General features: G+C 35.2%; 1 protein-coding gene across 2 annotated transcripts in view; it reads left to right on the forward strand.

Moving 5' to 3' along the window:
* The window catches only part of ORC5 (origin recognition complex subunit 5), a 68,818-nt gene that overhangs the window by 28,230 nt on the left and 22,454 nt on the right, over positions 1–18,134 (forward strand). For both annotated transcript variants that reach the window (XM_074168780.1, XM_074168779.1), the window contains exon 12: positions 2,347–2,457. In XM_074168780.1, the coding sequence (XP_074024881.1) occupies positions 2,347–2,457 (111 nt within the window). The remainder of the gene's footprint in view (positions 1–2,346; positions 2,458–18,134) is intronic.

Raw genomic sequence — 18,134 nt, forward strand, 5'->3', positions numbered from 1 at the left:
GTCCTTTCCCAAAAGCATTTTGAAGCAAGCTTTTTTTTTTAAATGCCTCTTTAATCTTGACTGCTCTGCTGTAAGATGCAATGTAAGCGACAAATAAGGAAACTGGATGTCAAAGAATGAAATACGAACTTAAAAGGAAACAAAAGGATCTTCACACTCAGCACTCTTTGGGTTGCTTCTTGAATACTCTGTCCAGTTTTGCCCCCCTCCAGTACAGGACACACATCAATTAAACCAGAGCAAGTTCATCAGAGACATCAAAACGGTCAGGGGCTGGAGCACTTGCCCTGCAAGGAGAGGCTGAGGGAACTGCAGTTGTTCAAGCTGGAGAAGGGAGGTCTAAAACAGCCCAGCCTGTACATGCAAGGACTATGTGATACACTGGTAGATGGTGAGAAACAAAGAGCGTAAGCTCAAATGAGATTTTTATACTGGGTATATGGAAAATCTTTTTTCTCATGAGGACAGCCAGGCACTGAGACCGATTTCCCAGAGAGATGGTGCAGTCTCTGTCCTTGGAGTTTTCCAAGACTCAACTGGTAAAGTTCTGAGCAACCTGGCCTGACCTCCTTGCTGATCCTGCTCTGAGCAGGAAAGGTTTAACTAGAGACCTCCTGAGGTCCATTCCAGCTGGAATTATCCTATGATTGAGTGTATTTTAAGAAAGTAGAAATAAAGTAGTAAAGGTGTTTCCTATGTAAAGCAGTAAGTGGAAGTGTTCTCGTTTCTGATTTCCTGATCAAAAATGTTTTCTTGGGTTTTGGTATCAAAATGGTAACATTTTCATTGTGGTATAAAAGAGAAAATGAAAACTAAAAATATATCAACCAGAAATATAAAAAACTCAAAAACTTTGTTGGAAAAATGAGCAGTTAATTACATTTTATTTCTCCAGAGATAGTTGATTGATTTTTATTGTTTTTTTTAAATTAACTTTTAGAAAGTAAATTTCACAGAAGAGCTGAGGTGGACAAGGACCTCTGGTTTAGTCCAACCCCCCTGCTCAAGCAGGGTCACCTAGAGCAGGTTGCTCAGGACCATGTCCTATTGAGTTTTGAGTATCTCCAAGGCTAGAGACTCCACAACCTACCTAGCCAATAAGTTGTTGCATTTAACTACCTTCAGGGCAAAAATGTTTGGTGGTTTTGGGTTTTTTTTCTTATATTTAAATATAGTTTCCCAAATTCCAATTTTTCCCCATTGCCTCTTGTCCTTTCACTGGGTACTGCTGAGAAGAGTCTACCTCAATCATCTTTACATTCCGTATCAGGTATTTTGATGAAATTCCTCTGAGACACCTTTTCACAAGGTTAAACAATCCCAGTGCTCTCAGCCTCTCCTTGGATAACAAGTGCTCTGATCCCTTAATCATCTTCATGGCCCTGTTGAGTTTGCAGGGTGAGACAGGTGAGTGTAGGTGTCCAAGTACAGCAGCCAGCAAAGCTCCTGCGCTGTTCAGAGAGGACTTTCTCAGGCTGCTTAGAGTCATTTGCCACCTGGCTTCTGGGCATCTACCAGTGGGTTCTTCTGGCTCCCTTGACTAGATCTCTGTAGAGTGCAATGGGAGTGTGTTACTGTACTGACACTGTTTCTGAAGCCATTGATTTTGTTTAGTGTGGCATTTAAAATGAGGAACTCTTGTTGTGACTTCGCACCTCTCGCCTCTGTGAGAGAAAGAGAAGAGGCTTTGGCTAAAATGGTTCAAAGAAAGTGGATATATAGATAGGTTAGCAGAATCCTCTCGTGCCTTTTGAAAATGTAAATGTTAGTAAAGTATTTGTCTTCAGTAAGCAAAACGCACAAAAATATTCTTAAAAGTTGTTTAATGTTTTTATAGATTTGTAAAAACTACTGTTATGTGCAGTTCTTAGTAAGTGGTTGTGGCTTATAGACTGTCTAGACGATAAAATAAATCTAAAGCTTTAAAATTCCTTTTTTTGGTAGCTAGAAATTCTGTGTGCTTTTAAGAAGCCTAACCTGTCTTACTGTTGATAAAATGTAGTCTTTCCTCTTTAATCCTTAGATTGGGCAAGGTAATTTGATAGGACAAGAAAATCTATAAATCTAGTGACAGGAATTTTGGCATCAGATTCTCTGTTATAGCTCAAAAGTGTTCCTATTTATTGTGCAGTTTGAACTCTTGCCACGTTAAATAGAGCTCTGGGTCTATATCTTTATCTTGATCAATAGGCATGTATTCAGTGTTTTCCGTAATATATAAGTAGGCTGTATGAAAGTCTACTGTGAATTATAGTACCTTCCCAGAGACTAAAAAGAAGGGAGAATAACATCTCGTGGTGCTCAAGGAAATGTCTATTGGATTGAAAAGTCTTGTTTCTGTTACAGACCAGCAATCACCTCCTTGGGCCAAAGCCATTTCCCCTGGACAGATTGTTAGCAATATTATACAGTATTGTGGACAACAGAGTCGCTCCAACTGCAAATATATTTTCCCAGGTAAGTGTGTACTTTCTTTGTTTCCTTTTTACTGCCTGGAATTTTTAAAAAGGTTTTACATTGTTTTCTGTAAGTCATCATTCTAATGAAATGTAATGAGAAAACCACAATAGTAATTTAAATTGAAGTCTCAGAGTAATGTTTATCTGTATTACCAGCTACGAATTCAAGATATTATCTGTGTAATGGTCTGAAACTTTCTAATAGCTACCTTTTTTCTAATCCCAGATTGTGGTCTTTGTTGATTAGTTCCTTGGCTTCTCATTGAAGTCTGTTAGCCTGTCTGCATTTCAAGTTATGTGTATAAATGTTCACTGTTTTATGGCCACAATTAACGCAGGTTACAAAAATGTAATGGTGAAGAAGGAGCAGAGGGAAGAATAAGGTATTTGCAGGTGAAAGATACTTGCTGTGATACGTGTATCTTGGGGATAACGGTTTTCATTTGGATGAACTTTTAAGTCTTGCAAAGGAGAGTCAGTGTCCCGTTTCGCTAGATGGCAGCATAACTATGGAGTTGAGCAGAATTAAGTAGATCCAGAGTTTGCTTTAGAGCTCCGGTTTTGTCAAGTGTAAATACCTATTCTGTATAAGTAAAGATAGTTTTCTGTTGTCAACTTGGTTGTTAGATCTTTCATGTCTGCTTTAGAAGATCTCAATTTCTTTCCTGTGTTCAGTTGTGCTTAGCTTTTACTTACAGAAATATTTTCTGCCTTTCCTTGCTAGATCTCAAATTTAACCAAGGATTATTTAAATCTGATGTTTGCGTTCTTGTGAAGTTCTAGGAAATTTATGCTCAAGATGCCTAAACGATTTTGCTACTACTTTAATCATCGCTGTTTAGTGTTCACGCAAATGTTTGGCAAAATTCATCTCCCAAATTTGTAGAATAACCAACCATAAATATACATATTGTCAAATCAGGCAATAGAAGAGCTAGAGAATTGCAGTGCTTTATTTAATCGGTGGTATGTGAATATCTTTGTTAATACTGGTGGGGACCCAGGTGCTTTACAGATACAGTAAGCAACTTACACCTTCACATAATGTTTTCTCTCCTTTAGTTAAAGGTTATTATATGATCTGAGGCATGAGAAATTATTAGGCAACAACCTCAAAAATCTTTTAATACAAGCATTTACTTTTTTGTAATCAGATGAGTGATTTTTCAGTTTACAGTCTGCACCCCCTTGAGTGGCCATTGGATTACCTTTCAGAAGTGTTCAGAAAGTGACTGAAAAAATCAAGTTTAGACATGTTTATGCGTCCCGAACTTGTTTCTTGATTTTCTTCTGTCATCTCATAGCACCTTAGGAATTCAGTGTGCTTTTAGAAGGAAACCAAACTCTCTGCGTATTTCAAAGCTATGTGAAGTTTCATATGGCGAAATGCCATATGAAGGGACACCAAAGGTTGTTGAAGCAGGCACTTTCTGACCAGACTTTGGATGATGGCTGCAGCCTTGTAGCTACTTACAGCAACTTTGGAGTACAAAAAACATGGGGACCTTAGTGTTCATAAAAATGCATAAATTTGGCCAGCTATATCTGTTCGCCTCTGGTTTTTTTCTGGCTATTGTCAGATGTAGCCTGAGATAACTGCTTTTTTATGAATGTTATGTTGATTCTTTAATTCACTGTACTGGGAAGTCTGTCAGTCAAGGTATTGGTCACAGCCCTTGCCTTACAGGATGCTGGGTTTGTGTTTTGCTGTAGGTAGTGCATATTTTGATTTAAGACACAAAGTATTGAAGCTGAAACTCAGAATACTGAGGCAAAAGGCAGTTGTCTTGTTTAATGATGTTAGTTTATCAACAATGATTAATCTAGGTTTAGTTCAGCAAGAAATTGAGTCTTATGAGACTTACAGAAACTAAGAAGAAAATAAGATACAATCCAAGTAGTGATCAGGTTCATTTCACTTGTACTTTAAATCTGCTGCTGATCTACCACAAAGGTACTTTTTGCTTTAAGCCTTTTTTTCTTTCTTTCTTTCTTTCTCTCTGCCTTTCTTCAAGCTTTTGAAGATACTGTCACTGTGATCTTTCAACAATTTTTTTTTTTTTTTACGATGGAAAGAGTGCAACCGTTAAGGCATAAGATGAAAGAATGAGAAAAAAGCAAAACAATTGTCTGTCCAAATGCAAGTGTGAAATTTAGAGCTTTGCCTGAACTTAGTCTCAAGGAGCAAATTTCAGTGTAATTTATTCAAGTAACGTGAAAGGGAATGGCGATAAGACCGGGAGTACTACATAGTAAAATTTGTGGGTAGGATGTTAGCTGTATATTCTCTTATTTTTGGCTATCAAAACCATCTTGGTATACTTAAGATGTGAATGTATTATATAACTGAAATTTACCCTGTATTTTCAAAATTAGTATTTAACATGCATAAGACAAAAAATGTCATCATTCCAATGCACAGTTGAGTAGTACTGAACACATAGTTTGTACATGGAGTGTAATTGTCCCTTAGACTAAATTGCAGACTGAAAAAATTCAAATAAGTGCTTCATCCTAATTTAGAGTGTACACTAGATGGCAGTGTTATCAAAGAATAGCTGTAATTATTTATTTTTCTGAATATATGCCCATTAAGCTATAAAGATATAAAAAGATATATGAAGATTGTATTAAACCTTAACTGGGCTAGGGCGAAGAAGCTGAAATTAAATCTGGTTATACCAAAATAAGATTTTATAAATTTAAATTTTTTTTAATTATGAAAACAATTTTTATATTAAATTTTAATTAAAAATTATTGAAATGTCTAATGTAAAAGAACATAAAATACAACAGATTTTGGAAGTATTTTAATCTATGCATAATACTGAATTGCTTTTTATTTTTTCTTGAGTAGTTTAAACCAATATATATTCCACTGATTTTTGCCACTAGTTATTCTATAGATATATTTTTCAAATAAAGTAAATATTTAGGAGCTGGCTTATCCATAGCAGTATCAATACATTTTGCTGTTAGATACCACAAGCTTTTATTTTCTTGTTTGTGTGCAGAGCATGAAAATCATTATTGAATTGTGCAGAAGTTTAAAATGTTTTAAATCAAATATTTGGCTTCTTAACAGATTCAACATTAATTTTATGGGCTTTTTAATTTGTAAACTGAAGGGCTGTACATGAACCAAATACTTATTAATTCTCCCCATGTACTGTCAGAAAATAGCATGCCTTGGCTTTAAAGTTGATCAACAATCTCAGTCAAGATTCAAGAAGGACGAGCAGCTGCTTTAAGATCTGTCATGTTGCTGATTTTGTGATATTTCTTATTGCTTCTTGTTTCTGTGCATAATTTCCATTCACATGAAAATTCTGGTTATTAGCTTTTCAAAAATGAAACTTCTGTACTAATAAGCAGCAAAATTTCAATTTTCTGTTTATTGAAAACGTTTCATTTTTACTAAATGCCATTTCAAGTTAAAATTTGAATGTTAATCTAACTTTTGCCTTTTAATGTTAATTAGTCCTGAAAATGGTCTCATACTTTTTTCAAACAAAAAGTTAATGTGTTCCTCTCCGAAGCGTGATCTTTGCAATTGATATGAGACTAAGTTTTTCCTGCTGTAACTTCTTACTGTAATTGAGTTACATGAGAAAGTGAAGAAAACCAAAATTCTAACTAGTACAGGGGAGTAGCACCAGGGAATAAAACCAAACATGCAAATTTCTACTTCTGCAAATGAAAATTTTTTCAGTTACCCCCTTAAAAATTGAAATTTCACTTAGTTTTGTGCTATTTTTAAATAAAATTTTCACATGCCTAGTGAGGATTGTTTGAGAGGAAGGTAAAGTAAGATTTTTATTATTTTTTTTTTTTAATTTTAGACTGATGTCACTACATACATGAGATATAGGTCTATATTCACTTGAGAGGTTTTGAGTGCTCCTTTTCCTCCAGAATATTCACTGTTTTTTTAGTAGTTCTAATTTGTCATGATACTGTTTTTTAACACATTGTGTGTTACTGTAACATGTCACTGAATTTGTTTGTTTGAATTTATTTGCTTGTTTTTTAAACTAAGAGATAACAGATTAAAACACTATTGATTTTTTTGCAACCATTTCAGAGGACAAGATCTTTAAATTTCAACAGATGAACTTTTGTGTAATAATTTAACAGATTGAAGATGATATTGCCACCACCGCTGGGCAGTTACGTTCTGTGCCTGGGGCATTTTGCAAAGGTTCTGAGAGTCTACTCAGTTCTGGTTTGTGGAAGAGTAGTATTTCATTTTAGGTTTCCCACATTTAGACAGAAATGCAACATTATTCTCTTTATAAAAACGTGCCTTAGTATAGGACACATGAGAGAATTTATGTATGAAATGTAGTGCAAGAATTATCAACACTGATTTAAATTAAATCAGCTCATTTTACATTGAAAGGGACAAGGGCTGTTAATTTCATATCACAACCAGTAAGCAAATAGATATTTTTGTTGTTATGATTTACAAGTTAAATTTTGCTTTTTGCTTTACCAAAAAGGTTTTTCAATTGCTTCTTCAAATCAGTTCAGTTCGCCTAACCATTTTTCATTTTCTAGATGTTTTCTCTTGCTTCTGCTTCCTTGTGAAACATGCTTTTCATAAAGAGGATTGACTAGATCTACTTGCAGTTTTGAGCTATGATGTTATTTATACTAGGTAAAATTAAATTAACCCCTTTGTCTTGCATACTTTTGCATACTTTATTCTTGTTAATTCATCCCTGAGTGTTTGGAAAGACATTATGAAGAGAGGTGTGATAATTTCTTAGAATACACTAATAGCTGAAAATTACTGAATACGTAACTGATCAGTAACTTCAGTTCTGTTTGCATTTTCACTCTTAATAATGCATTAGACTGTTGGGTCATATTTTAAGTTTGGTTTCTATGTACATTCAGAATCGGGTTTGGTTTTACTGTTACTCATTATATTGAACAAATATTTTCAAGTAGTTGTATAGTTAGAATTAATTTCTGATTATATTGCATTGGGAAACATTTCTACAAAGGCTATTTATCTCTGGATATATTGTTACACATCAGGTATCTTACATATCATAGTCTATATTTCATTTATTAGGCATTATTATCTCTTTGATACTGGATCTAAGACAGGCATCTTAAGTTCCCTAAAAGTACCACAAATTCCTAAAGCTAATGTAGTGATAAATGTGTAAGAATCTGGAGTGAAGGTTAACAAACTGAACATTTTCCAGTCTGGCAAACTGATAAACAGCATTGCAAATTGTTGGCCACAGAACAAGAGCTTTTTATCTGAAGTTAGAATAAGTCTGCAGATACGAGATTTAGAACAGTGTGTTAAGTGCCAATATGATACGGGTCTATTAGAAATACACAAAAACACTGATGTACATAGCATGCTTCCAGCTGGAGGGAGCCAGAGGAGTGTAATTTCCTTCAATTAAAAGGCGGGGGGGAGGGTGGGGGGAGGGAGTGCTCTTTCCTGAAGCGTAAAAGTCTGAGAGGTTTGTTTTCTTTTTGTCTTGCTTTCTTGTCCGCCTTACATGGTAGATTAAGGAATAGCTAGTATTATATATGTAAACTGGAACAGGGTGTGGCAATTTACCTGCAAGATTTCTTGGTCCCTGCTGTGCTAGAAGCATACTTTATATCTTGCTTTTTTCCAAATGAGATTTTGATATTTAAACTTCCTTTTTTTTGTATATTGCCAACTATGGTAAAATTTTGATTGCAAGATTGGAAAGATGCCTGGTTTTGTTACCTAGTTATTTGATGAAGGGTTTGGTTTTATTATGGTATAACCTTTCTGGACATCAGATCCCCACATCACGATTGTAGGACTAACTCTGTTAGTGCATTATGTTAGATCCCCCTGATGTAGCAACTTTGATAAGAGGAATGCTGACAACCTCACAGTTTTTTCAAGTGGAAAACACTGTAATTGCTTCTACAAGCCCAGATTGTGTTAATGTTTGAAAATACTAAGTTTTCCATTCTACATTTGACAACTCTTGGCAGAATGAAAATTACTCGGTTTTGCTAGATCAGCTGTTCCTGTGTTGTGTTCCAACTTTCCTTGCTGTTGCGGGGACTGCTCATAGGAACGTTCTACACCAGGCCCAATTAGAGTGTTTAACATGCGCTCTCCATTGAAAAGTGAGCAGGTAGGTGAGTTTCCAGAGAAAAAGGTCTAGTTAAAAATGTGTATTGTGTTACGTTATTCCCTAAGAGGCCTTATTATGAAGCAAAAAGAAGATAAGCGGGAGCCATTTTTATTTTAGAGTATGTGAAAAACATAGAACGTGCTCTTGTACTGGTTATATGGGCATAAGTAGATTACATTTTTTGTCATTAGTCTTCTTGAAAACAAACGAAATGCTGGAAAAATGAAAGGTCCTACTGATTCTGCTTTTTTATTCTCTGAAACCACTTTTCTTTGCTTCCCCTTCACTGTAAAACTTCCAGTGTTGTGCTTGTCTTTTTTCTGGATAACCAGGTAGAGTCAGGGCTAAAATTTTACCTGAAATAATTGAGAAGTTTGTAGCAAACAAACTTAGCGAACAAAACAACTTACCTACGACTTGTTGGTAGAGTATATATATAGAGAGAGTTCTGTCCTGTTCTCAGATGAGCTTAGCATTCAAAACTTCATGATTTAAGTTTATATTGTGGTGAGATTTCTTGGTTTCTTGTTGAATGTTTAAAAAAAACCCTATGGTTTTTAATCTCATAGGTAATATTGCAAGCTGATTCAAGACATAATTACAATATATCATTCATCTGAATTTGGAGAGTGTCTTGCTTTGCGTTATACACCAATTAGGCAGTACGGAGCAGCAGTACCTCAAAATTAGGTAGACATTTGAATAGTTGTATACAAAAATGTTGATTTATTTGAATAATTATTTTATATGTGTTAAAATGTTGAATTACTGAGTATTAAGTAGTGAACATTCAGAAGTGAGATGACTGTAAAACTGTCTCTTGGAGTTGTAGATTGTGGTTGAAAATGCAGATTTAAAATGTAGATTTTCTTAAATTTCATTTCTGAGATATAAAGAAACATGCACTCATGTATTTCCCTATTTTTATAACTTCTTGAGTTGTAGCCTTAAATTAGGAGAGGATGTCATCAGCCCTCTGCTTCTGCCTTATTGATTTAATCTGCAAATGACTGTTTGCATTTCACTGTCCTCCTCTTGCTTCAGAGGAAAGTACATTACACGGCTTAAGCCAGTCTGGGCACGGGAGTTGACATCCCCAGAATGGTCCTGCTATCGTTTCTTGCAGGGGGAGCATTTGCTTTTACAAAAAAAAAAAAAAGAAACTGGATGGAAAAGGTTTTAAAAGCTTCTTTTTTTCTTCTCTTTTCTTTTTTCTTCATGGGAACTATTAAGATTGATACCTCTCTATCTAGTCTGTCGTAAGACCTTTGCTTCATAGCCTCCCAATGACAGAAATGATGGAATGTAAACCGTAGTCTGTGGGGTTATCTCATTCTCATTACTGGTCCAAATAAACTTCCCCTCCTCTTTCTGAAGATGGACACATCTTGCAAGCACAGAATATTTGTTAGTCTTATACAGTGTCATATACAACTTTCACATATAATTTGTAGATCTTTTGCAGGTTTATTGCCCAAACAGGTTTGTAATGCACCTTTTTGATCTTATGACTCCATAGTTACCCATACCGGAAAGATTTGTTTTTTTTAAATTGTTACAACAGCTTTCTTAGCAGTTAGCAAATTTGCAGCTGCATTTTTTTGATAAGTTTATACTGTTAATGCTGTATTTGATCCTAATGCCTGTATTCTTTTATAGGTGTATTAAGCATCAGACATGCTTTATTTTGCTGGATCTGTCTATTGATTAGAAAGCACACTAATCTATTGATCAGTACTCTTGTTGATTTTCAGTAAGTTTGGGAAGATGGTGTTACAAGGTAATAAATAACTCTTTCTCATTTCTGTTATCGGCCACTGGACTAATCTGGCAGAAATTCATGAGCTGAAATGGGAACTTAATGTGACGCGCACAGCATGGTGACATAGGTTAGCACTTCAGCACTGACTATGGCAGCTTGAGAGAGCCTACTGTTAAGCAAAAGGAAAGGAGAATCTTAGTTCAAGGAGTACTTTCTAATTAAAATTGTGAAGAAATGAATATGCTTGATTCCTTCTAGTTTTAGTTGATAAGAAAAGATCTTTCAGGAAAACTAATTATGTTTGAGCTATGTTATGTTGTTTGACCTAGTTTGATCTTGATTTAATTTTTGGGGGTATACTGTTAATACAGTAATTGCAATCTCTTGGGAGGCTTTCTTAATCAAATTCTATTCTATTTGAATTCTTTCTTTTCAGTAATTTAAGGTAGAAAAGTTACCTTATTTCTGTGAAGAGCTTCTCATAATAGTGCCCAGCCTGGCACTTAATCTACGTCTTAAGAACACTTAATGTATTTAAGAAGACAAATCATTGTGAATTATTGAAACCCAGTTATATAGAAGAAATTTTGGCTATGACAAAGGAAAGGCTATTGAGAGGGAGGGAGGACTTCAGATGAGATTGAGTTTATCAGGAAGATAAAGTCAATTCCTAAATTTGTTCTGTCTTCTATCTGGAAAAATTGACTCATTAAATAGCAAGAAATTTTTTAAATCTTACTTTTTTTTTTTCAGTAGCATCTCCCTAAGAATTTGTACTACTGGTACAAAAGCTACTTACTGGTTTACACGAGTCTACATTTTAAGGCTTTCTAAAATTGATTTATAATAAATTTTTACTTTTCAAATGTAATCAAATAAAAATGTGATTTTGAGGTGGTGATGAAGAGTTTTGTATCCTCTGTGAATCTGTTAATAACTTCCACAAACAATTCTTGTGGCCCTGTAAACTTAACGTTATATATGCCTTTGTGCCCTTCAAATGTCTTGGATTGGATGCTGTGTAACATAGGGAATGTGTTGCATCAACCAGCAGTTTCTTTAACTTCTGTTCTCTCAGCACGTTATTTGTAAACAGTATTTGAAGCTTCAAATTTTAACTTATCTATGAAAATGTGTTACTGTATAAAAGAAGTAAATATGAAAACATGAAAGACCAAACAGTTTCCCTCCTTCCAAACTCTGTCCTTTCCATCCCTTTCTTTACATGCTTATTTAGAAATTGGTTTCATGTACTTAATGGAAGGAACATCATTTAATACTCCAGGAAGATATTCACACTGTGTTTACATCAAGCAGTTGCAGCTGAAGCTTGTTAGTGATTGCCTCACAGATTAAAAAAAAAATTCTTCACTGTGGTACATGAACTCCTATTGTTTGGAGATAAATAATCGGCTCATCCCCTCTTTAGGGAAGAACAAAGAACATAATAGTACATCTGGTTCATCTGTTAAGACAGCAAAGATTAATTAAGCAAGTACTGCACAACCTCTGTTGATAACATATATATCTAAAAACAGCCTGTATATGATAAGTTTTTTAATCACTTTGCTTTAACTGTTTCGTGTATGCACATAATCTATTCCAGAATTACCAGCTGTTCATAGAAATAAATTAGGACACAATACTAAGATAAGGTGAATTGAAGAATTATGGTAGAGTTGATGAGGTTGTAAAGTACTGAGGCTGCATAGAGGTACAATGTTAGAGCACAAGGTAGCAAAATGGTACATTAAAGAACATGTTGGATCACTCCGGTGAATGCTTGTACTGTTTCTGCCCTGCCAGCTGCAGTCACTTCTAGCTGCTGACTTTCTACTTGACATCTCTCCTCCCCCAAAGCCCCTCTGCTGCTTTCTGTGTTCATTTGATAGGGGATAGCAGGGCTTGTCATGGTATCTTGGACAAAACAAGCAGCTGCATTACAGTTAATTTGAAAAAGAGGATTTCAAAATATGAAGCTTGTTGACAAAAGAATGGCTCTTGATAGATGAAGAATAGTTGAGAGTTGACATAATCTCTCTTCTCCATCTATGGAAATGAACACTGGAAAATATTTGGGGGGGAGCAGTGTGGAAGACTGATAGCAGGGTATGAGTAAATCTCACTTATTAAAAGTTTATATCCTTAGTAAACACTGCAAATACTGCTTATTTAAAATACGAACAGCAATAGAATAAGCTGAAACAAATATTACAGTAAACTCAGACTTGGAAAAGCTTGATTCAGAAAAGTATGCATTTAGAAAAAAATCCCTGTGATTTGGCTAATCAACAGGTAAATCTGCCATGAAATTATTATTGTTATTATTTTTATTTTAAAGGCTGAAAATGGTGCTGAATATCTGAAGGTGCATTAGGTGCTGCACAAGGTCTCTGTCCTTACTACCTTCTTTAATTTTTCCCATGAGGTGAAGGAGAGCGGACAACAGAAGAAGTAATGTGATTATTTTGAATGAGATTGATTCTACCTAGATGTGTCTGCACATTAAAAGTATATCTGAGCTAGTCACTCAATGTGCTTTTCCAGTTAATGGAGAAGAGAAACAGGCATGCAGAGAACATCATCCCATGCAGCCTGATGTAGATGTGAGCATCTAAAACCACTCTGTTTATGAAAAGTTTTAAAATCTATATTATGTTATAATAAACTGTGTCCTGATGTACTGATTTTGCTCCATCAACTAGAAATGGAGTCAAGACAACCTCAGATGAAATATTTACATTGTAGCTATCTAAAGCTATGCTGAAGGACTAAAAAGTATTTTCTCAGTAGTTATTCTTCAGATTGACCAAAAGGTGTTTTCTCAGTAATTATTCTGAATTGCTTGTAAAGCAAACAGAAAAACCCACCATCAAATATCCCTTGGTGGATGTCATATTTCTTGTCAAAATGTTTGCAGAATAGGGCATGTAATGGATTTGTACTCCTTCCCACTCATTCCTGCTGTGGATTTAGCTGGCCAGTTATGCTGCATTGTATACCTGGGAAGAGGATGCCCAGGGCTGCACTGCATGGCCAGCAAGCTGGTGTGGGCCTTCCCAGCCCTTTTGCTGGGCTGCTTTTGGCTTATTCCTGAGAACAAGTGCTGAAACCTAGTCTTTTCAATGACAAGGTTTTCCTGGTAGAAACTGACTTCAGAGAATTCTGTGATAATGATCTGTCATTTTCCATCCTTGAAATGGCAACGTGAACCATGCGTCTTGGAACAGTATTTCAATAACAGCAACTACAGAACAGCTCAGCGTCTTGTGGAAAACACTCAGGGAGTGATCTTTTTCCACATGAGAAAGCCAAATGCATCAAGAAAGGTAGGATCTTCTACCTTTGTTGTTTTGAAATATGAAGCAGCAAGGTATAAACTCTGCAAGTGGAATTACAAAAAAAAAAAAAAAAAAGCAAGCCACAGTTATTTAAATATCAGGAAGTGTTTTAGAGGTAAAATTTAAAAATATGACTTAGCTTATTCAGGGCGGATTTCTGGGCACAGCTTAACAACTGAAATTAAAATTGAAATATTTGAAGACAGATCTAGTTCAGATGAGCAGATGCTGATCTGTAAGTGTGTTTCATTAACATGTGATGGGCCAACTTTCATTTCATTCAGATGAACATCCGTTACCCTGCTGTTATCCATGTAGAGAAAGGTCTTCCAGAAAAAAAACCAACAACATATATATATGTGTGTGTGTGTATCTACAAAAAATTCTGGTTTTCTGTTTTTCTGAAATTTTAAATTTCAAATTATTGTCTTGTTTTCTAACTAATAATAATTTCTGAATAAAATTATAAATGTATATGTGTTGCCATTTCTAATTGGACATGATGCTAGGTCTCCATAGCAATTCATGTAGAACATTGAAAGGTAACTTTCACCTGTGTGCAAGTTTTTACATACTTTTTTTTTTCTCTGCCTGCTCACCTCCCATAAACGTTTCTTGAAATATAATACAAAAGAAGAGTGGGACATTCATCATCCTTTTATGAACATATGAACATATAACATTCCAGTATGAGGAGTAGGCTAGACAGACAGAACATCTGTGTCTTCTGAAAGGTTCTCAATTCAGACTCAGGTTAGTAGTGACTTTAAAAAAATTAGGAGTTGTGGTAGCTAGAGTGTTTCTTAAAAGGCATAGATAGAGAAGATGAAGACCCAAGTGGATCTAGTTTAATAATTGAAGAGTGTTGGATATGTTACAGACCATCTGTGACCTACATAAAGTGAACAAGAGGGCGTTCCATGTTCTAGATATCTAGGCAAAAAATATGAAAGAGAATGTCAAAAGATGAACTAATAAATCATATACATAATAAAAATTTGCTATAGTTGATACAGAGAGTAAACAGATTGACTTAAGAGGTTACCACACAGACATGAGAAGAAAACTCAGATTGTTGTTACAAAATGATCTTTTCCAGCCTTTTTTATTTATTACTAGCATATGGCCTAGGAAGACTTTTTGCAACAGATATTTTATAGCCTGAAGTGGCCTCTAATGGATGTATAACACTGATGGTGTAGAGGAAAGCTTTTTAATAATTTGTGTGACTGTAGTGCTTGTGAAAAATGCTAGACTCACAGTCTAGAAGACTGGGAGACTGAAGTAATCTGTTCTGATTCACTGAACAGGTATAGCAGGGGCATCAGTGGCAGAATCTCTCTATATTACTTTTTAATTGTATCCTGAAAAATCTATCTTTTTTTTTTAGCTGACTGCCTATTAGTTAATAGTGACAGAGGCTTGCTGTGTAACTTCATCCTGGATACTTAGCTCTTACAAATGAGCTTTTGACATAGCTAAGCATTTTGTTTAAATTATCAGCTTCCATCATAAATTGCGATGGGCTACTAGTAGAAGTAGTGAAGGGGGAAGGGTGGCTAATTGGGAGCACGTGGTGACTGACTAACTGGAGCTGTGCATGGTAAGCTGGTCTGCCAGTCAATACCTGCTTGGCCTGCCTTTTCCTGCCCCTCCTAGACAAAGCAAAAAGCATTGAGACCTCACTGGTTTTAACCTTGTGGTAGGCGTTTTAAGGGACTAGGCTTTGGAGTGCTATTTGACCACTTAATTTAGCATGTTTTCTGTTCAGCCGTGACCAGAACCAGCCTACTTCTTGATGACTGGGAGAAATAAAGAGGTACAGGCAGAGAGTTAGCATGGCAATATCTCCTTAGCAGAAAAGAAATCTCCTTTTATCACTTCCATGATTAGATTAACACCTACTCAAACAAATGTCCTATTCTCATCTCCCATACCAAAAATAGCCCGAATTTTAATTCTACTTGGTGTCTGGAATTCACTTCACTGGGCCAGACAGCCATCTGACGAGAGCGAAGCTGTCTCAGTCTGGCTCAGGTAGGGCTTTTGTAACTTCAGATGGTGCTCAGGAAGAAAGGTAGCAAGCAAGATAGGAATCATAAGTATAATAGGAAATAAAAAATAATGCTAGAAGTCTTGATTGAATTTTCTTCTTAGTGAAAGTGTTTATAAGGTTAATTATCTGTACTCCATAACCTAAAGGTGTTTAAGACTGATTGCCCAAAGTTGATGGTGCCTAAAACCTGGAAAAACAGATCCAAACGTAAAAATGAATAATATAAACAATATGAATTTATTAGGCACTTATGCTTACCATATTTTTAATGAGCTGAAATTCTCTAGTGCAGGTAGCTTTATTTTTTTCTGTGGTTGTTTGACATGAACATGAAGATCTTTGAGACTGCTATTTTATTAAAAAGCCAAACAAACAAAATCCCAAACAACAAAAACCTACATACATCAGTGAAAAGTCAGGATGAAGTGTTAAATTCAAGTTAGCATGCATAAGTGGAAATGACCTAAACTAAAGCTGTTTGGAGAAAGGAAAATAATTGCAAAGTAGTAACACTTAAAAGAAGATGTAGGCATGAAGAGTGGCAAAAATTAAAGGCTAGAATGAAATGACTTGTGAGGAAAGATTAAAGGAAATGAACACGTGTAATTGTTACTTATAGCTATCTGTGTGCTTGGTGATGTTCAGATGAAGAGAGATGATCCCTGCACCAATTTGGCTAAATAGCTACCAAGGGATGATGAAAATGTCTGAAAGTATTTATAGCCTTCAAATACCAAGAAAGGATTCATTTAGAGAAGTCTAAAGAGGTCTAAGTAGGAGTAATGAAATAAGATGAGGGGAATCTTAGCTTTGAATACCATAAAAACCCTTTCTGTTGAAGATGTGAAAGTGTGTAATAGTCTGCCCTGAAGTTTTAGTGGAAAGCCCCACTGCCTGAGGTATTGAAAATGACGGTGGACACAGGATTCAGAAGTAAACTGGAGGAAAGAATTCTGCATTGGAGGGAGGAGAGAGAATATGACTTAATAGATGTTTTCCATCTCCAATTTCTGTGATCTCACATGGTATAAATTGACAAAATAAGACTTACGGTACACTAGTGAAACATAATGTATGTTAATTTGCTTTAGACTAGGCATTAACCTTGATCCTTGCTTCAATTCTGCATTAAGCCTTGCCTTTGATACAGTAATCTTAATTAAAACTGAATATTTCATGAGTTAACTCCCTCTGCCTCATGAGCAGAACAATACTCTTATCTGTATTACCTTTAAAAGTGCTATCCATATAAAGTATCTATTGCATCAGATGATAGGCTCGCTTAAGGTCATAATCGTATGAATAAAAATACTGAAACTCAGGGGTTTAATTTGTTTAAAATTAACATACTCTTATTTTAGAACTAAATTTTAAAAAGCTAGTTAAACAACTTCTCCTGCATGTTGAATTAGGAAATGTTGTACTAATAAATACTATACTCTTCTGGAAAAAAAAAATAAACCTGCATGAATGAGGAAAATAGTAAGTATTGGCAGATGTGATGTGTGTCAAGTGTGTCACCATGTAACTGTCAATCACTGTCATCTTCCTAATACTTTTAACTGGGTTTACTTAGGTAGTAAGAGAAAAGCTGCTCTTTTTGATGTTAAATCATAACATGTTTTAAATAGGAAGAGGCAGGAATTGGAAACAAGGGGTATAAAAGTTTGCCCATGTATTCTTCATCTTCTTGGGGCTTTTTGTGTTTGGTTTTTTTTAATGTTTATTTGTTTTGTAGTGATGTTAGAACAAACAAGCACTGTTTTGGAGTAATAGTGGAACTAGCCCTACGCTCCAGATGTGTTCTCATGCACAAATGCCAGACTCTCCCTTAATATAGGTGTACTCTGTAGTTGAAGTCACTGATACAGTGTAGGCATCTTCAGATTGCCCACTGTTCATAAGTGGAGACATTTAGAAAATTATATTTTCTAGCTTCTGAAAACGTGCAGTTATTTGTCTGTCTTTTTTTAATTGTATTTTTAGATTGTTTACTATGTAATCATAGTTGAGCACCTTATATAAAATGACATGCAGGCATCAACCTGATCAGCCTTATAGATGACTGATAAGTCTGGACACTTTAACTGTACATTCCTATAGTGATTAAGGTTCAAGGAAAGAGGATGTGTTATTAAGTGAGAATACTTAAAAATAAATAAAAAAAATATACAACTTAATCTTAAACTGTAGAAGGCAAGGAAACATTTGATTATCCATTTGGAAAGCCATTTAATTTGTGTTAAAGTAGTCCATCTTTTTCTAAAGTTATTCAATTCCATATAGAAGTTAAGGTGACAGATTTAATGCTTTGCTAAAAATACTGCTCTGACAAATTTGAATGTCTGGACTGCATCTTTATTGAGT

The sequence above is a fragment of the Numenius arquata genome, chromosome 2, assembly GCF_964106895.1.
Source record: "Numenius arquata chromosome 2, bNumArq3.hap1.1, whole genome shotgun sequence".
Taxonomy (NCBI): domain Eukaryota; kingdom Metazoa; phylum Chordata; class Aves; order Charadriiformes; family Scolopacidae; genus Numenius; species Numenius arquata.